Here is a 21,632-nt window from a genome sequence, read left to right on the forward strand (position 1 = left end):
GGAAGGTTTCTAAGGGCAGGTGCTTCTGTCCCTGTGGAGTTTTAGGGCACACCAGCATCTTGGCATGTGGATGTATTCACCAACCTGGTAGCTCTCTCAACCCCACTGCTTCGAGTTTTAATGGAACTCTGTTACATAGATATGATTGATTAAATCATTGGCCATTGGTGATTAGCTCAATCTCCAGCCTCATTTCTTCCATGGGGGTGTGGGTTACTTCTGAAAGTTCCAACCCTCTAATCACACAGTTGGTTCCTCTGGCAACCAGCCCCCATTTGGGAGCCACTAAGAGTCAACTCATTAGTATAAACTTAAGTAAGTTTGAAAGGAACTTACTATGAATAACAAAAGATGCTTCTCCAACTGATTACTCTAGAAATTCTAAGGGTTTTAGCAGTTCTGTGTAAGGAACCGGGGACAAAGACCAAATATGTACTTCTTATTATATCAGAATATCACACTTGCCCAGAATCATGTATAATACGTGGAAGATTTGAATCTAGTTATCTGACTATACAGCTAACTCAGCATTTTCATATAAATCACATTTGAGCTTGTTCAGATGGAACTATATAGTCATGATTCCCTCCTTTTTTTTTTTTTTTTTTTGAGACAGAGTCTTGCTCTGTTGCCCAGGCTGTTGTGTAGTGGCTCAATCTTGGCTCACTGCAACCTCCGCCTCCCAGGCTCAAGCAGTTCCCCTGCCTCAGCCTCCCAAATAACTGGAATTACAGTTTCCCTCCTTTTCAGTGCCCAAATAGTTAATAATGGAAAAACGTTATTGTATGCCTAGTATGTACAAAGCGCTTTGTTAAGCACTCAATATACATTATCTCATTTGAACCTCAAAATACTCCTTAAAAGAGTAGGTATTTTTATAGTCCCTATTCATAGATGAGGAAATTGAGGTTCAATTAGGTTGAGGAATTTGTCCAGTCTTTCTCAAGTAAACTTTATGCGAGGATAATGTACACAAAGTACATAAATTGTATAGCTTGATGTTTGGCTTGATGAATTTGCATAAAGAGGCCTATCTGTGTAATTTATACCCTGCTCAAGAAGCAGAACATTATTACCATCGCAGAAGTCCACTTATGTCCTGTCCTAGACACTTCACCTCCAAATAGTGACTACAAAACTCACTTTTAATACTACAGATTAGATTTACCCAATTTTGATGTTTATTTAAACAAAATTGCACATCTTTTATGTCTTTTTTTCCTCAACGTTATATTCGTGAGAATCAAACATATTGTTTTCTATAGCTATATTTCTTTCATTCTCCCTGGTATATAATATTTCATTTTATGAATTATCAAAATTTATCCAATTTATTGTTGGTTTTCATTTTGGATCGTTTCTAGCTTTTTACTATGTTGAATAGTGCTGCCTTGTATGTTCTTATACATGTCTTTTGACTAAAACATGTCCACATTTTTGTTGGGTATATATCTAGGAGTAGAATTGCTAGATATATATACATTCAGTTTTAGTTAATATTGTCCAACAGTTTTCAAAAATGATTTTACCAAGTTACACTCTCACCCTCAGATCCTTAAATTCCTCAACAATACTTAGTATCTTTTTCATTTTAGCCATTCTGGTGGGTATGTAGTGCTATCTCACTGTGGCCTTAATTTGCATTTCCCTGATGACTAAAAAAGTTGAGCATCTTTTTACATCTTAAATGGACATTTGGATATTCTTTTTTGTGAAGTGAGTGTTCAGGTCTTTTGCCTGTATTCAACTGGTTTGTCTGCCCTGGTTGTTTCTTTTTTCTCATACCATTTACACTTGGTTTTACTGGACAGCCTTACTCATTTTGATACAGCTCCGATGAGTGGAGGAACACCAGGGCTCTTGTCTCACAGCAAATTAGGTAAGACGCCATGGATACACGTGGAGTGGTTTTAAGTAGTGGAGAGTTTAATAGGCAACAAAGAAGAGAGAAGAAAGAAGGAAGAAGCTTCCCTGTACAGAGACAGAGGGAGGAGGGCTCCAAAGCTGAGAGGAGACCTCAAGTGCGGCAGAAACCAGCCAGGTATATGAAGAGGCTGGAGGAGGCAGTGTGTTACTTGCGTAGGGCTCAGGGAATTGGTTCGACCATGCATGTCATTCACGTAGCCTTTGGAAAAAACTGGCCCTCCCACCCTAGCCTTTTAATATGCAAATGCAGAGTGCCACGAGGTTCTATACACTTGGGGAAATGTGGGGGCAGCCATATTGCCAGGCACAGGTAGGGGCAAGGGCAAGAGAACAAAGGTAGGAATCGCCATGTTGGGCAGACCCAGTTTCTAATGGCGGCATTTGTATATCAAAGGTTGCCAGCCCAGCTCCAAGAGCAGGCCTTTCCCGCTAGACAAGAAATGTTTCTGGAGCTGCTTCAAAAGACACAAAAACTTTCCGAGGACCTCTTTTCCTCTCTGTCTGCCTAAAATAATTTCTTAACTCCTACCACATTTTTTTTCAATCTATCCATCCTTTTCTTAACAGATTACATTGACTTTCTCCACCCCGTTTCCTTTTTCTGAAGAAAGAACTTTTGACACTTTTAGCATTTTATTTTGGCATTTACATATTTATCTTAATTCTAAACAATATACATATACTGTTGCTTTTTTATTCATCAATTTTAGACCTTTTTATTGATTTCCTATTATGGCGGATGAGGATTTAGCTATCACATAAAACCATTCCAACTTCCTCACTACAGTTTTTGGTGATTGGTTGGTTTGTTTTTATCAGTATTCAATGTTTGTATTATTATGCCATGCTGAGTATGGTTGAATATCATTATTATTTTTCCTCCCTTTCTTTTTGTTTTTTTGAAGTTTGTAATTGCCCTTTTTTCCTGTTTGTTTAGTTTTCTTATTACTTATTCTTCTCAGACCTTCCTGTAATATTGCAATACATTTTTACTCAAGGTCGATAATATCAGGTAACCTTTCAGATCTGGTGTATTTTTTTTGTTTTTTTGGAGACGGGGTTCTTGCTCTGTCACCACACTGGAGTGCAGTGGCGTGATCTTGGCTTACTGCAACCTCTGCCTCCTGGGTTCAGGCTATTCCCCTGCCTCAGCTTCCAGAGGATGGTCTCAATCTCCTGACCTTGTGATCCACCTGCCTCAGATCTAGTGTTATTTTGCTTTCTTTTTTTTTCTTGGAAACATTCCTCATGGAGCCCTCCTATTCTTACCTTTAGGCCTATTTCCTGAATAGCTATCATTTTAGGCATTTCTTTTGTTGTCATTCTTGGAATTCCTTTTGCCTTTTTCATAGGTTGTATTCCTGGTTGCATGGATCTTCCTTTCTTTTTTTATTTACTTCCTTGCTTTGTTCAAGCATATCCTCCAGTAGTTAGTTTTTTTGTTTTTTGTTTTTTTAAAGAGACAAGGTCTAGGCCAGGCATAGTGGTTCACACCCATAATCCTAGCAGTTTGGACGTTGGAGGCAGGAGAATTGCTTGAGGCCAGAACTTAAGACCAACCTGGGCAATAGAGTGAGACCCTACCAAAAAAAATATAAACAAATTAAAAATTAGCAGCCAGGCACAGTGGCTCACACCTATAATCCCAGCACTTTGGGAGGCCGAGGTGGGTGGATCATGAGGTCAAGAGATGGAGATGATCCTGGCCAACATGGTGAAACCCTGTCTCTACTAAAAATACAAAAATTAGCTGGGCATGGTGGTGAGCACCTGTAGTCCCAGCTACTTGGGAGGCTGAGGCAGGAGAATTGCTTGAACCTGGGAGGCGGAGGTTGCAGTGAGCCGAGATTGCACCACTGCACTCCATCCTGGCGACAGAGCAAGACTCCATCTAAAAAAAAATAGCTGGGTGTGGTGGTGCATGTCTGTCATCATGGCTACTTGGGAGGATTGCTTGAGCCCAGGAGTTAAAGGTCACAATGAGCTATGATCACGCCACTGTACTCCAGCCTGGGCAACAAAGCAAGACCCTGTCTCTTAAAAAAGAGAGAGAGAGAGGCAGGGTATTGCTTACTCTTTTATCCAGGCTGAACCTGAACTCCTGGGCTCAAATGATCCTCCTGCCTCAGCCTCCTGAGTAGCTGGGACGACAGATATGCACCATGGCTCCCAGCTTCCTGCAGTAGTTTTTAATGATGGCACATAGGCAAAAGCATGGTATGACAGCCTTCAGCATGTCAGTCTCTTTAGTCATGCTGCTGCAGTCAGGACTGGTGGATAGTTATCAACCTCCTATTCTTATTCATTGTCATGTTGAAATATTACTTGCTTCTCTCCTATATTAGAGTACCTGTTTTTTAAAATACGGTATGCGTTTTGTTTTCTTGATTTACTTTCTACTATGAACTGAGAGTGTCTCTCCAAAGTTATTTTATGTTGAAGCCTTATATCTGAGTGTACTGTATTTGGACATAGGACCTGTGACAAAAGTGATAAAGATTAAATGAGGTAATAAGGGTGTTGCCCTTGTAAAGACGGGGAGAGACTCCAGTGCTCTGTCTTCACCATGTGAGGACATAGTGAGAAGGTGGCCATCTGTAAGCCAAGAAAGAGCCCTCATCAGAAACTGAATTGGCCAGTACCTTGATCTTGGACTTCCCAACCTCCAGAACTCTATCAATATAAATTTGTGTTGTTTACTCACACCGTCTATAGTATTTTGTTAAGGCAGCCTGAGTAGACTAAGACACTCCCCCATTTTGAAGGAGGATATCTTCTTGTCAGAGGCGTGTGAACCAGAGCAACTCTATCTTAAATAGGAACTGGGTGCAATGAGGCTGAAACCTACTGGGCTGCATTCCCAGATGGTTAAGGCATTCTGAGTCACAGGATGAGACAGGAGGTCAGCACAAAATACAGGTCATAAAGACCTTCCTGATAAAATAGGTTGCAGTAAAGGAGCCGGCCAAAACCTGCCAAAACCAAAATGGTGACGAGAGTGACCTCTGGTCGTCCTCACTGCTACACTCCCACCAGCGCCATGACAGTTTACAAATGCCATGGCAATGTACCATATATGGTCTACAAAGAGGAGGCATGAATAATCTACTCCTTGTTTAGCATATCATCAAGAAATAACCATAACAATGGGCAACCAGCAGCCCTGGGGGCTGCTCTATGGAGTAGCCATCCTTTTATTCCTTTAATTTCTAATGAACTTGCTTTCACTTTGCACTGTGGACACGCCCTGAATTCTTTATTGCATGAGATCCAAGAACCCTCTCTTGGGGGTCTGCATCAGGACCCTTTCCTGTAACACTCTGGTAGGATATTTTTCCTGATTAGCAGTTCGTGGTAGGCAAAATTTTTGAGACCTTAAATATCTAAAGTACTTTTATTCTCACACTTGGTTGTTAGTTTGGCTAAGTAAATAACAATCTAGATTAGAAATACTTTTCTGTCAGAATGTTGAACTCATTGCTCCATTGTCTTCCAAATTCCTGTGTTGCTTTTGAGAAGTCCAGATCTATTCTTATTCCTGATATTTTATACATAACTGTTTTTTTTTTTTACTGATATGTTTTGGTGGTCATCTTTTTTCATCGGTTTTGCTGGATACTCAGTGGGTTTCGATCTAGAAACTCACATCATTTAGTACTGAGAAATTTCACAAATGATTTCCTAGTTTCTGTTTTTTCTTGCCTATTATTTTTATCTTGACCCTCCTAGATTGGTTTCTCAGTTTACCTTTTTCTTTTCCATCTTTTTGTCTTTTTGATCTATTTTCTGAATTTAATCTTTTGATTGTGTTACTGATTTTTTTTTCATTTCTGCTATTATGTTTTTATTATACAAAAGATCTTTTTAGCTCTGTAAGTATTGCTTTTTATTTAAAAGTATCTTATTTTTGTTTCCTGGATGCCATTTTTTCCTGTATCTGTCTCTTTGAGGATAACAGTGTTTTGTTTTTTCCCTGTATTGTTTGTGTCTCCTTCAAGTTGCCTTTTTCTGTGTCTTTTTTTTTTTTTTTAATCTCTACGTTCTTCTACTAGAAGCTTTCTTTTGGTTCTGGTAATTCTTGTTGGTCTGCTTCAGATTAAGAATGGGAGATGAGAAAGCTTACTGGAGGATCTAAGTGTGAAGATGGACCTTGTCCATTTTAAGGGCTTTACTATAGGGTGACCTGGACTTGCTATTTGTCGGGGGAACCCTTTTGTTAGTATCTTTAGTTCGTTTCTCTTGGGATGGTCTGATGCCCAGAGTGTTCTTCTAAATTGCCTGTCTGGAGTGTAAAAGTCTAAGTTTGAGAGTCAAATGGGAGTTGAAAACAACTCTGGGGGATGCTCATGTCTTATATGTTTAGAGTAGCCTTTTCTCAACTGTGACAATTACTCTTTTGTTCACCATTTATTTTACCCTCCCAGGAGAGCAAACCTCCATTCTTTTACCCGGATTGGGAAGGGACATTTATCTAAATAATAGATGGGCAAGAGGATCTTGGTACTCTGCCTCTTAAACAGATTTTATACTACCCCTCTTCTCCATTGAGAGGTACCTAGTACTGGCCTATCCCTGAACCTTTCAAGGATTCTGTGGTTTAAATTAGGTTGGTTCTTAGCTTTTCTCATTCTTAACCTAGGATTCTGTTACTCAGGCCTGTTAAGTCAGTTACCGCTTGAACATGTTTCTTCTAGCTTTCAAACTTTCATTTACTTTTTCTTTATTTCCATTCTCACTACTTTTGTGGGTCCATATCTCTGTCCATATATAAATTTATCTTTACTATAGTTTAAGTGGGGTTTTGAAAGGAAGTGAAATTATATAAGTTCAATCTACTGTTTTAACCTAGTAGCTGCCATATATTTCTTAAAATGAAATTTGAATAAGGCATTATGGAGCTCTTGCAGCAATTCCAGTTTTTTCTGTAGGCCAGGGTTAGAAATCTTGGCCCTAGACAGATGGATCTAGCATTTGGCTTGACTTTATCTGACTAAATGTGACCCAAATTGAATTTCTCAGCTTCTTCCTCAAACTTGTTCTTCTTTCAGAATTCCTAATCTCAGTAAATGAAACCTCTGTTCACCTTTTGACAAAAATGCAAATCAGTGGTGTCATTCCTCTGTTTAAAATTCTTCAGATGCTTCCCATTGTTCATAGGATAAAAATCAACTTCCTTAACCTGGTTTATAGGGCTCTGCATGATCTTGCCCCAACTTTTCACTAGCCTCTTATCTCTGCACTACTTCCTTGCTCTCCAAAACTGCTTCAGCCATAGGGCCCCCACTTTCAGATTGTTGAAGTAGGACCACCGTCTTACTTAAGGGCTTGTCCATCTGTGGTTCATTTGTCTGAAATGCTAATACATTTCCCTTCACCACCTACCGTTCTTCCAGCTGTAATAATGCCCAGGCCTAGTCTACTGCTTGTTGAATGTTCTCACAGCACCCTATGCTGCTTTTTTATAGTGTTTATCAGAATTATTTTAAATTAGTTGTATACTGATTGTACAGTATTTGAGCCCATTAAGTTGATGTTCCGTGAGTCCAGTCACTAGATCCATCTTGTTCATTGTTATAACCCCAGGCTTGAGTACAGTGCTTTACTTACAATAAACAAATACTCACCGAACTTAAAAATAAAGGAGAAGCGACCGGGCACGGTGGCTCACGCCTGTAATCCCAGCACTTTGGGAGACGGAGGCGGGTGGATCACGAGGTCGGGAGATCGAGATCGTCCTGGCTAACACGGCGAAACCCCGTCTCTACTAAAAAAATACAAAAAATTAGCCAGGCATGGTGGCAGGCGCCTGTAGTCCCAGCTACTCAGGAGGCTGAGGCAGGAGAATGGCGTGAACCCGGGAGGCAGTGCTTACAGTGAGTCGAAATCGCACCACTGCACTCCAGCCTGGGCGACAGAGCAAGAGACTCCGTGTCAAAAAAATAAAAATAAAAATAAAAAAAATAAAATAAAATAAAGGAGAAGCTTTATTGATATGCTAGAAAAAAATCCCAGACTATACCTCAGAATAACTGAATTCTAAGATAGCTATGCTAGGTGTATCGCTTTGAGCAAGTAATTGTGTAATGCTCAGCCTTATTTTATTTATGAATTAAGGAAGTGTGATTTATTGATCTCTAAGATACCTTTCAACTCTGCATTAAAGGACCCCCCTTTCCCTTTCTCTTCATTTCTTTTCCAGTTGGCATTTATTTTTATTTCTTTTCCTACTTGATACTCATAAATCATTTCTTCCTTATGTTCATTCTTTTTATTCTCTGTAATATGAATATATTCCTTGATATTTGAACTCTCACTTTAGTTCAAGATGGGCTTGAACTGTATTTCTTTTCTCAATTAAAATCCAAATATTTGGCCAGGCATGGTGGCTTAGCCGGTAATCCTAGCATTTTGGGAGGCCAAGCGAGGCGGATCGCTTGGGGTCAGGAGTTCGAGACCAGCCTGGCCAACATGGTGAAACCCCGTCTCTACTAAAAATCCAAAAATTAGCTAGGCATGATAGCACACGCCTGTAGTCCCAGCTGCTCTGGAGGCTGTGGCAGGAGAATCACTTGAACCCAGGAGGCAGAGGTTGCAGTGAGTAAGCTGAGATCGTGCCATTGCACTCCAGCCTAGATGAAAGAATGAGACTCCACCTTAAAAAAAAAAAAATCCAAATATTTGCTGTAACGACTTGGAATTTTTTTAACCTTAAATTGACTATCCAGGTTAAAATATTACTAAAAGAACCCGGAATGTGTATTGTGGCCAAAAACATAAGTGCCACACAAATGTGGTTGGAGAATATAGACTTACTGTCCTGTATCAGCTATGTTCCCAATAGAATTGTGTTCATGATTATGTTAAGGATTTTATGCAATCTTAATATCTTCTAAGATAATAGAAAAGGCTGTGAAAAGTATGTCTAGAAAATTAGAAAAATTCTTACTTTGAAGAAAAGATATGTGATAAAGGCTAATGAGACAAAAACCATAAACTTGGCCATGCATATGTCCTCTTGTACTGTGCATATGACTTTTATAAAGAAAATTATGTTAATGGTGTTAGTTTTAGAAAGCCTCGTAATTTGTTTAATTTTATTAAGTTTTATTTGCATTCATTATATGTCTTTAACAAAGTATTGTTTATTTACCTTACAATACGAGTTTGTAGTGTCAAAGGGAATGTAACTGGTGTCTGATGTATATACTATGTATAAACATACCCACTAACAGGTTCACCAAATATTAAACAATTTTGTATTGGCATTTTAAATTTAGAACTTTCTAATGGATTACATATAGGGGTTTAAGAATACTTAATATTTGGGGAAATTAATTTGGAGTTTTAGATGGGTTTGAACTAAATTTTCTTTTCCCATTTAAAAAATCATAGAATATAGGCTCCTGTTACATGAAAATTTGCCATCCAATGCATTTTCAGGAATGGATTAGATTTGGATAAGAGGGGTGTTTTTCTATTTGTGTTGGCTGTATTAAAGAGAAAAACTAAATGCTGCTTCTTATGGCTTTATAGCCTTGTATTGTAGGTGTTTGTTTCCTACCACTTGAGGTCAGTGGTTTTTCATAAAAAGAAAGGTTTTTCACTGCTGATATGAGTCAGCTAAGTTGTGCTCATTGAATTGGGTTGTCTAATTCCTAGTGAGTGACAGGTAAGGTTCTTTAGAGATGCTTGTATTACCACCTTGATAGTTTTCACTGTAAGCTCAGTGATTTGTGATTCAAATGGGTCCCAATTCAGAAAAGATGCATATGTAGTTCTGGATTCTGTTGCACTTGGTATTATAAATAGAGATAGAGCTATTGAAGATTTTTAATGCTGCCATACTCTTGACAACTTTTATTTCTAATGTAGCCTGCCTTCTGCTTTTTTAGATAGAGAGGTGATATCACAGCATTGGTTGTGTAACCCATGGCTAAAAACTCAGAAACTGATTTCTCACTAGTGAAATTAGTGTCTGAGTTCCCTCTTTTACACCGTCTCCACTAAGAATCACATTCCTTGAAAAGTTCTGATTCTTTTCCCACACCAGCTGCCCCTAAAGGAAAGTGTTGAGATCCAATTCAAAAAGAGACAAGCATGAGGATATATTAATATAGGGAGAGATATTAAATATAACAAAAGGAATGTGCATTAAATAGTGTTTGAGATTAAGTCTTAGTATAGTTCATTTTTCTGTTAACAGAAACATGAGACATGAAAATGATCTTGAGTTTTGATTACTTAGTAATACAGTACTGTGGTCATATTTTAAGTGCCATGCTAGTTTTGCTTATGCTTTTCTCTTTCTTTTCTTTCTGAGATAGGGTCTTGCTCTGTCGCCTGGGCTGGAATACAGTAACACAATCACAACTCACCACAGCCTCAACCTCCCAGGCTCAAGCAGTCCTCCTGCTACAGCCTCCTGAGTAGTTGGGATTACAGGTGTAAGCCACCAAACCTGGCTGATTTTTGTAGTCTTTTTGTAGAGCCGGGTATCCCACTTTGTTGCCCATGGAGCTCAAAGGATCCTCCTGCTGCCGCCTCCCAAAGTGCTAGGATTACAGGCGTGAGCCACTGTGCTTGGCTACACTTTTCTTAAATTAGCACAGTATTTATTTAAGAAAAAATGTGGATAGGCCTTTATTTCCTTCAAAGGATTAGTATGTAAGTGACTTATTTTGAATATTTTATATTTTTCTGTTTAAGAGGTTTAGTATGAACTGTAGATATGACTGATCTATTGGGATTGAAGAACAGGCTGTGATGGACTGCCATTTGTCATCTTACTGTTGGCACCATTCATAAGACTCCATTCAGTTAACTAGGCCATATAGTTGCTTAAGCAGACTTGGCTCAGTGTGGAAATTAAGGGACTTATCTCTTTTAAGAGACTGGGTTGGACTATGTTAGCCAGGTTTGAGTGCAGTGGCTATTGAGGAGAGCACAGTCATGCACCCTACAGCTTCGATCTTCTGAGCTCAAGTGATCTCAGCTCCCAAGTAGCTGGGACTGTAGAGGCATGCCCTGATATCCCAGCAGGACTTATTTCTTCTAATGCATATTTAAGAAGTGGAAGAAAACTATATGATCTGCTTTGCTTGCATTTCATGGCACATGTGATCGGGGCAGTGCAAACTGTCGTAGTGATGTGGAAGAGAGAAGCAAGGTAGAACCATCATAGGAATTATTCCCCATCCTTACCATCTTCTTAAAATAAGTAATGGCACCAAAGTAAAATGAGCTCTTCTATAAAGAGAAGTGTTACCTTTATCGAATATCAAGTTGTCTGCCATAAATAAGTCATGCCTTCAAGGGATTTATTACCTTTTTTTACCAGATAACTCACTATGACCTGTGATAGAGCAAAGTTAGAACCTTCATGATGAACTGTGGTGCTGCTGAGACTGAGAGGGAAGTAGCAGCAGAACTCTGCAAATGTTAGACTAAAGGAAATTACTCACCAGAGAGAAGTATCACATGTTATCTCTTTCCTGTTCTCTCCTTCTCTTAACAAGGGTGATAGTGAGCATAGTGGATTTACTAACTAGACACCAGTGATCAAGTAGCTTGAAAATTAAGCCTCTGTAGTTGACAGGGAAACTAAAGTGGTTAGCTAGGGTTAAAAGACACAATATAAATTTATTTCAGCAAATAGTTATGGTCTTATAGTAAATGTGGTAATGTAAGGATTAAGACTTGTATTTCCATGAAGGCAACCATTTCTGACCTAATGACTTTATATCTTAAACATATTGAATGATTGCTTTAGTATCCATATTATTCATCAAGGTATGAGTGTGGCCATATTTAAATCTACTGAGGCCATTTATTTGTATGAACTGTAATATAATTTGCCAGGCCAAATGTTCCTTGTGTGTCAGGACAAAGCAAAGTTCACAGTTACTGTGTGTTGGGTGGTTATCAGTCTAAGAAAATTTTTGTTTGTTGTTCTGGAAATGTTATTTTCTGACATTTTGACAGAATATAGAGGGCGGGAAGGTCATGAAGGGATAAAATAAGTAAAATTAAACTTTAAGTGACCTGACTGGATTTTCCTTTCCCTTTGTACTTTAAGAATGAAAGAGAGTGACTTAGTTGATGGCAACTACACTAGGTCTTAAGCAGACAACATTAATACATTTATAAACTAATTTGAGCATATATCTGTAGTATATTGTGGACTGCTCCTCAACCACATTACAATTTTTTTAATACTTTTTTTTTTTTTTTTTTTTTTGAGACAAGGTCTCATTCTGTTGCCCAGGCAGAGTACAGTGGTGTGATCATGGCCCACTGCAGCCTGGACCTCCTGGCCTCAAGTGATCCTCCTGCCTTAGCCTCCCAAAGTGCTGGGATTACAGGCATGAGCCACTGTGCCCAGCCTGTTACAGTTATTGACATTGTTAAGAATCATCTCCACATAGCAACTCTAACATTATTTCTCCTACTGTATCAGAAATTGTCTATAGAAGATAGACATGTGTATGCCATATTTTTAAATCTGCATGTCAGTGGCAAGGATTTTATTGTTTATTAAAAAAATAAAGAACTGCATTTTAAAAAATAGCTTGTTGGCCGGGCGCGGTGGCTCACTCCTGTAATCCCAGCACTTTGGGAGGCCGAGGCTGGTGGATCACGAGGTCAGGAGATCGAGACCATCCTGGCTAACACAGTAAAACCCCATCTTTACTAAAAATACAAAAAATTAGCCAGCCGTGGTGGCGGTCACCTGTAGTCCCAGCTACTCAGGAGGCGAAGGCAGGAGAATCGCGTGAACCTGTGAGGCAGAGCTTGCTGTGAGCCAAGATCGTGCCACTGCAGTCCAGCCTGGGCAATAGAGTGAGATTCCCTCTCAAAAAAAAAAAAAAAAAAAAAGAGAAAACTTGTTAATTGGCCTATTAATATGATATTAAACATGAATGCCTATTAAAACTGTTGTGAACATGTTGATGAAAACAAAAATGGGATCCTCCCACCTCAGCCTCCCAAGTAACTGGGACTGCAGGCACGCACCACCGTGTCTGGCTAATTTTTGTATTTTTTGTAGAGATGAGGTCTCACTATTTTTACCAGACTGGCCTCAAACTCCTGAGTTCAAGTGATCCACCCCCCTTGGCCTCCCGAAGTGCTGGGATTATAGGTGTGAGCCACCATTCCTGGCCAGATGTTTTTGCTTCTGTAATAAAGTGATCACTTTAATTCTTAGCTTTTATGAAGTAATACTTGTATTTTGATTTTGGGTTCAAAGCCAAAACAAATCTGGTCATTGAAATTTCAGAGTTGCGAAGAATTTGCCATTTCTAAGCCAGGTTAGCTCTGATGTGGGAATAAAAACGTATGTATAGGTACAGAAAAATATAGATCTATCCTTCCACAGCAGTTCAGACTTCTGCAGTTTACACCAATTATCTGTTGGGAATGTGTTTCTCTTTTAGTGTATTAAGACCTTCCCTATTTAGATAGATTTCCCAAAGCTGTGTTGTTGTTACTTCTTTTTTTAGATTGGCACTAAGATAGATGAAAGGCTCCTGAGACTGAATGAAACATTAGAGTTTGTGTTAACTGGGAAGATTCTCTCTATAGAATCCCTTTATAAAGCTTTCTCTGGAAGGCAGTAAATACTAACAGTGTTACTGTCTCGCCAGTGCAACACAGTGTAGTAGTCTGTTATTATGAGGCATCACCCAGAGTTGTTTGTCTCATGACCAAGAGAATTAAGGAGCATGGACACAGAGGGTGAGGTTGGAGCAAAAGTTTAATAAGCAAAAGAATGAAAGTTGTCTGCCGCAGAGAGGGGGCCCAGAAGAGGGTTGCCATTTTTACAGTTCAATTCAAAGGCTTTTATAAGAAACCGATGATGGCTGGGCATATCATTTGCATAAGGTGCAAATTTCTGGTACCTCCACCCCGTCCTGCTAGTGTTGCATACGGGCCCTTAGCTTGAGTTACTCCATAATGCTTTGTTCCCTTTACTGCACATGTGTTAGAGGATGGAATTTTCCATTGTGGCCATGTCTGGGCAAGTCATCTGTATAATCTGTCTTATCTGTGTGGCTGTGAGCATGTCTTAGGCAAGCTTCCCTGTGCAAGTCCCCTTATCTGTGCCTACAGCCTGAAAAATCAGGCTTTTGTTTGAAAGGATTCAACCAAGTACCCACCATAGCTGCCTGCCTGACCATTTTCTTCCTTTTTCCTCTCTCAATAGGTTCATGATTTTACCAATTGCATTTAACATATCATGTCAGAATTTTTAAAAACATGAGACTAGTAAATGATGTGATTCAAAAGCAATTCAGATGAACTTCTAAGGAGCTGTAAGATACAAAAATAAAATTTCTCACAGCAATTTTTTCTTACACATCCTTCGTATGTTGGCCATAGACTTATTGTCCTTTCTCTCTTATCCCTATTTCTGCTTTCTATCAGATCCCTTTAATTACTCTCCTGCTATAAAATTTTTGAGGTATTTTTCCTAAGTGTGGAAGAGAAAAGTTGCTTATCCTCTAAGAAAAAAGTTGGAGTGTGTCTGTGTGTGTGTTCCTATACTGAAATTTCCAGTTCTATCATATCATTCAGTTTGTCATTTTTATCAAGTAGTGTATCATGCTATGATACTCTTTTCTCCCATTACAGGGGTTAACACATAAGAGGTCTGTTGTTATTGTTGTTGTTTCTTTGACAAGTAGTTTCTAAATTTATATTAGCATTTGCAGTTGCTGAATTTATATTAGCATTTGAAGGGGTCCAAAGTTTGCTTTTTAGACTTACTGGCAGGCCAAATGTCTTAGTATTTTGAATGCTGTTTTGAAATTATTTGGAAATAATAGATTGCATTGAATACTTCAAATAAGCTTCCCTTTTAGGTTATCTTTCTTCCTTTTTTGAAAACCATCTTTATTGGACTTTCTGTTATATATTACAGTTACATAATCTGCTTTATTAACTTTTATCAATTTGTATATTTATTAGTGACTCTTTTATTCTCTCATCTCTTTTGTGTTATTCATCCACTGCAAACAACTAGAAAGTTACCTGTCCTGTTGATTCCTGTTTCAAAATATGGCTCATATGGTCTCTTTGTTACCATTTTCACTACAACTGATCTGTTTCAGACCCTGAGCATCCCTAAACCAGACCATTACATCAGTCTCCCATACATTGTTAAGACCTCTGGTCTTTCCCCCATTTCTTCATCTTGTTATAAACTAGTATTGCCAGATTTTCTTAGAATACCTCATTGACTTTCTATTGTCTAAGCAGTGGTTTTTAGCATGTGGTCTGTGGAATGCTAGATCTCCAGGACCCCTTATCTGATGGTTTAAAACTATTTTTTATAATAGAACTGTAAGACTAATTATAGTTATTCAGTCTTGGTTATATGGCAGACATTTTCTGGAAAAAGGAAGACATAAACCTATCATTTCAGGGAAACAACCAAGAGTATTTATTGCTAATGATGAAATTTAAGACTAAAAGCAAAAACTAGAATGTTAGAAAATTTGCATCTGCAACTTTGAGCTTGGCAGCTTCCCGGTAGTACTTGAAGTCTTTTCTGATGAGATCAAAACTTTTTTGAAGATTGATGAATATGATATTATATAATGAAAAGTGTCAATATTTGGAATATCTGCAAATCTGAATGAACCGGTATTTTTTAAGTGATTGGTGCATGATGTTTATAAACTCACATAGATGGGGTGAAAGATCCACTCCAAGGACAAGGTGGACCAGTGGTTTTTGATGTAACAGAATATGAAAAGTTCATTGATTTGGTTTCAGATTACACATTGCACACTAACTTTTGAAAAGCAACTGCTTGTCAGGTTGGGTATAGTATTAGCGAAGAATATTCATAGTTATTGGGAAATATTATTAAAACACTCTTTCCTTTTCCAACTACATATTTGTGTGTACAGATTTTCTTTATGTATATCAACCAGAAAAACACAAAGCAATAGACTGAATGTAGAAACAAATATAAAAACCTTGCTGTCTTCTATTCAGCCAGACTTTAAAGAGATTTGCAAAAATATAAAAGTGTCACCTTTAAAATTTGTTTTGAAAACAGTTACATTTCATTAAAAATGTGTTATGTATGTTAACATGCAATAGGAATGTTATTGTTAAAGAATTCATATTTTTAAATTTCTCAGGTTTAATTTCTAATATGGTAAATATTGATATAACCCATATAAATAGAAACTCTGAAATCCTCAGTAATTTTAGAATCTAAAGGAGTCCTGCAATGAAGAAATTGGAGAACTGCTGGTCTACGGAATAATACCCAGTTTTAAAGAAGTATTTACAAAGAGAGCCATTGACTTACCTCTGATTCTTTTAAATGTTTCTAAAATTATTTAATTTTTGTAATGAGGCCAGCATTCATTGTCCTTAGTATCCTCGTAGGAATGAACAGAGCAAATCCAAAATTGTTTCCAGTTTTGCTCTTAAGATTTTTCTACATGATTCTAAGTTAGTTATTCTTTTCTCTGGCGAATTTTAGATACTAAAAATAATTAGAAGTCAGAAATTAAAAGTAAGTCACTAGAGCAAAAAATAAAGATTGATAGGATTGGCAAGGTGAAATAGGGCAAAAATTTGAGCTTGTCCTAGTAATGCATATAGTCTCAGTATACAGGCCTTGCTTACATGCTTTTAAACCTTCATTTAGCCCTGGAAATGAGGACATGATATAACTTAACCTATATAAATTAAATATAGGTTATTTTTAAAAATATCACTTTATTACTTAAAATGCCTTTCAGATAATAGAGAAGTACTGAAAAGAACAGAAACTATCACTTTTTTTTCTTATTTTTTTTTCCTTGGTATACATTCTTTAAAAAGGCCAAAAACGGGCATTAGAAAAAGAAGCTATAAAATCTATAGGATAGCTAATAAATCCCTCTGTTTAGACAGACAGAATTTTTTTTTTAATATAGAAGTATTGCTCCCTATTTCATTGCCCTCTATTTCTTCTTATCTTTAGCACTAGAGGAGGGTGGTTCAGGGTTCCAGAATTTTTTTTTTTTTTTTTTTTTTTTTGAGACATTGTCTTGTTTTCACAATACCATGAAGAAATTAGAAAAAGGATCAGGTTGGACAAAGGGAGAATATTAGTGAGGCTTTAAGAGAATTAATTAGGATCTCACAGAAAAGAGAATTTAGATTTTCTTTAATTCAGTGTTGATACAGATTTATATTTTGTCAGGAAACCTGGGTTATCCTATTAATGCAGTATCCTATATTACAATTTTTATAGACAGGGTTTATCAGTGTCTTCTTGCTAAAGTGAATTTACAGTACAACTTATATAATAAAGCTAGTTATTTGAATGACCATAAATTGTCTAATTTTGTCAAAGTTTCTAATTGTTTAGACCACAAAACTATGAATATTTCCACATAAAGTAGGTACATCTCTTTCTGTTGAAGTCATCTTGGTATTTGACTCTAAAAATAGACCTACATGTGGTAAAATTGTAACCCATATTTTTGTCCAAATCATGTGAAGAAAATCAGTTTTGACATGGCTTTTACATGTAGGCAAGAATATGCTATATGTGTACAAAAGGATTCAGAGTCAGTTTCATTGAGCTTTTTTGTGATAATTTTGAGATTTTGAAGTCAAAAGAAAACTTTGGAAGAACTAAAGATGTAGTTCTAACATAAAATAATTTAAGATGCTTAGACTACAAGGGGAGGGTTAAGGATAGGAGAGAGAGGGTTGGTGTGGATTGGAGATGCTACAGACGTAACATGTAATGCTATGCATAGTGCAGAGGAGATACAAACAGAAAATAAGGGAAGAAAAGACAAGACAAAACAGTGAACTTCTAAGAATTAATAACATGTCTAAACAAGCCCTAATAACACTGTTGGTTCTTGGACCTTGAATTATCTTTGGGAAGAGTTGATGAACCCCGAAACATGCCATGCAGTAAGTTTAGATAGCCTAAGAGAGGACAGGAAGTTAAACCAGAAGAAACAATGAAGACAACATTGAGCACATAAAGGGACTTATAAAGAGAGACCTACATGGTTCTACGAAGAGAAACATAGCAACTGACTTGTTGCTGACGTTCTACAGAGGTCCAGCTGTAATTATGCATATTTGGTTAATTATAGTATAAGACACCTAGGAAATTATTTGGCTTTCCTTGAAGTCAAACCAATGCCAGTAATATACCTATCATCCTGTGTCAAAAGACAAAAATTCTATAGAAAGCAATGATACTGAAAAATACTCATATAATAGATATAATGTGCTTTTTATGATTTACGACTCCCCTGCCCTCCTAGGTGTTGGTTTTCTAATTATTTCAATTTGAGTTTTTCCTTTAGAATAATAACTAAGTAGTGATAATCCATGTTAAGTTGTCTTTATAGTATATTCCTGAGAAGAATTAGTTCTTCATGCCTGAAAAACTTTTAATATATTTCAAACTGTCATAAAAGCTTTATTTAATGGATCTGATGTGTACTTATACATTAAAATATGTGCCCAGTTCCAACAGCCCAAATGAGCAAACATTTTATATCAAAAAAAATTGAAAATGACAAAGATGTTAGTAACCACTTGGTATTTTATAAGGAAATGAGACAGTTGGGAATTGCTGAGACATTTTGCTTTAATATTGGGTACCTCCACCTTTAAGAAACATCATGGTAATATATTTAGATCTCTCCTTAAGAAAATTATTTTCTATGTTTTTAAGATCTTGCTGGCCTCTAGTGGTAATATGATGCTGTTGTTTAAACATTTTCAATTCTTATGCGTGTAAAGCCATTTGGAAGGCCTAGTCTGCTGATAAATTTACTCTCAGAGTTCTGGGTTAACAGTGTTCTCAAAGTGTACATGTAACATCATCTTTCTCCTAAAGACTAGGGAAGGTGTCTGAGTTACTGTGTCTCTGTACTTTGAATGATACTGGTTAAGCTCTGAAGCAACCTCTCATTATTATAGTTTATGTACAGTGGTAATTACTATGTAAAGTTTGCACTAACAGTTCTTCCCTCTTCTCTGAAGGTTGTAGGGCTATTTTTTCCTTATTCTGTATGTAACAGTTTTCATTTTCTTCAGAGGAAGCTTTAAATTTACCATTGAAATTCATGTTTAGGCTCACCTCTTTATTTGATTTGGAAGAATTTTACATTTGAAGTACTGGTTTACTAAGCAAGATAATGATTTGTCACTTTTTTTTCCCCTTTTGTCATGCAGATGTGAAAGGGCCACCCACGCATCGTCTGTCTTGTGGTCAGTCACCCTACACAGATACAACAACATGGGAGCGGAAGTATTGCATCCTCACAGACAGCCAGTTGGTATTGCTCAACAAGGAGAAGGAGGTGAGGTGGATATTATTCAGGAAAGTTACTTTCCTTTTCTGAGTAAATTCCTGAAATCACCTAGTTTTTGTTTGCATTTGGTAAGTTGTATTATAAAAATAAAGGCTTGATGAAGAATAGGTAAGTCTAAAAGGCTGCTAATGTCATAAAGATATGTTATCTTCATGAAGGAGTGGGTTTCACAAGATAGGGCTGGATTTTCACTAAGAAACAGTGGAAGAGACACTGAGTTTAACTGAGGAGTTTGGAATGGGAAGGGGTTGGATTGTATAGGCCTGGCCCTGAAAATGGTCTACAGGGGCCATTGGAAATTACATCAGTCTACTTCCTAGCAAAAACAAATGTCATTAATTGGATTAATTGAAAGAGTTTATTGAAGGGACTATTTGCAGAGTGTGGGCAGCATAAAGGACCTATCAAAGGATGAGGAAGCACCCACGAGCTAGCAATCACAGAAAACAGTTATCACCCTAGGCTTCCAAGGCAAGGGAAGAAAGTGATGTTTCTGGAACCTAGAGAACTGTAGCTGCATAAGAGAACTGCTTGACAGTTGCTGTGGTTATGCACAAAAGAACACAGTCTCTATCTATACCAAACAAAAATGGCCAGCAGGGAGGAAGTAAGACAGAATAAACACTCCAGCTCTTCTCTTCTGCCTTCTGATTTCTTGCCAGTGTCACCTGTTGGCTAAATTGAACTCAAAGGCAGAAAAAGATTGCTTTTTGATGTATGCTGTAGAGGTCAGCTTCCTGAAAAATAGCAAGGTCAAGAACGGTAGAGAGTAGAATAGATCTGGCGAGGTAGACAGAATGTAACCATGACAGACGCCTAGTTCTAGGTGTACTTTCTGTTCTTCTAAATTAAAAAACTCTTAGACTTATCACATGCTATTACTATTTTATTTCTCCAACTGTTACAGTTTACAAATCCTTCCACAGCCATCTCATTTATTTGCTTATTGGTGATTAATCAGATAATTGTTATCATTCAGATTTGGTGTGGTAAAACTACTCCATAAAATCATCGTAATTCCCAATTTCCACCATTTAAAAAAATAAGTGAATATAATAATGACAAGAGGAATAATGAAAGGGAAGGAGAAGACATGATTCAATGAAGTAGAAAGATTAATTGCCAAAACTATATAAATAACTAGAAAGATGTAGGTAGAATATCCATTCAGTAAGTCACCTTCCAGAAAGGTGAGTTCAAAAGAAGCAAAGAATAGGAAACACATTTCTTAATTCTCGTCTGTGGATCCCTACCTCCCCTTTCTTTTCTCTTGCTCCTCCTTCCTCCCCTGTCCCTTCTCTTACCTGTCCCTTCTCTTTCTCAGCATTTTTTGATGTGGTAAAGATAATACCAATAAAACAATTTCAGTTTCTTCTTGTATTTTAATAGGCATTGCTTACTTTCAAGGGCCTTGTTAATATGCCTCCATGAAGAACTTGCTTATTCTTTTTCTCTTGCCATTGAAAATATCTTTTACTTTTGTTATCTTCTCCCTACCTATAACCCTTTTCCAGTATTTTAATATTCTTAAACTTAATTTTATTAAAATAACTGAATAAAGGTCAGACTTTTCTAGAACAAGTTGTTTATGTTGCTGTGTTTATATTAAGTAGATACATAATAAAAATTGGTAAAGTAAATACTAGTATAGGACATTTCTAATTATCAAACTATTCAAAATCTTCATTTTAACCAAATGTACTGTCAGCAGTCTTTTCTCAGAGCTATTAATAAGGAGTAATATAAACAAATCGTTTGCCATCTTTTTGCCCTTACCTACATTTTATTCAGTTTAGTACTGTAAGAGATGAAATAGCTTTAAGTATAGATAGCAGAAAGTCAAGAAGCATGCCTTTTCCAGAACCAAGGTGCAAATTAATGAATTGAGTTACCTGCGCTTGGGCCACCTTTTGTCTCATAAAATAACTGTCCATAATAAATAATTTTCTATAATAACATCTAATGTACTTTATCCCTTTTTATGCCAGTCATCATGAGTAACCCTAAACACCTGGGGAACCCTTATCTCCCACGCTGTATGTACTCTCCCTGTGGCTCTGTGTATTCTCTTCTCCGACACTGTCTTCCACTCATCCTTCCCCACCTCTTGAAATCCTTTCACTATATCCACTGCAATTCCAGGTTCATCATCAGCAAAACCAGCTGTTTCTTCCACCTCTTCTCTGAAGGGATCCCTTAACTTCTTAGTCTTACAAGAACTGAGATCTTCCCTGAGGACACTACCTTCCATAAAGTTTTGTCAGTGGATGGCTGTTTTTCCTTGTACTATAATGTCTGTGATAGGTGCCTTCCTCTTTCATGGCTGCTGTCTGTTCTCCCTTGTTT

General features: G+C 37.3%; 1 protein-coding gene across 4 annotated transcripts in view; it reads left to right on the forward strand.

Annotated features, from left to right (window-relative positions):
* RASAL2 (RAS protein activator like 2) overlaps positions 1–21,632 on the forward strand; it is a 393,297-nt gene that overhangs the window by 187,546 nt on the left and 184,119 nt on the right. For all 4 annotated transcript variants that reach the window (XM_033200815.1, XM_033200816.1, XM_033200817.1 and 1 more), the window contains exon 2: positions 19,147–19,274. In XM_033200815.1, coding sequence (XP_033056706.1) covers positions 19,147–19,274 — 128 coding nt within the window. The remainder of the gene's footprint in view (positions 1–19,146; positions 19,275–21,632) is intronic.

This window comes from Trachypithecus francoisi, unplaced genomic scaffold (genome assembly GCF_009764315.1).
Source record: "Trachypithecus francoisi isolate TF-2019V2 unplaced genomic scaffold, Tfra_2.0 Lachesis_group5, whole genome shotgun sequence".
Taxonomy (NCBI): Eukaryota; Metazoa; Chordata; class Mammalia; order Primates; family Cercopithecidae; genus Trachypithecus; species Trachypithecus francoisi.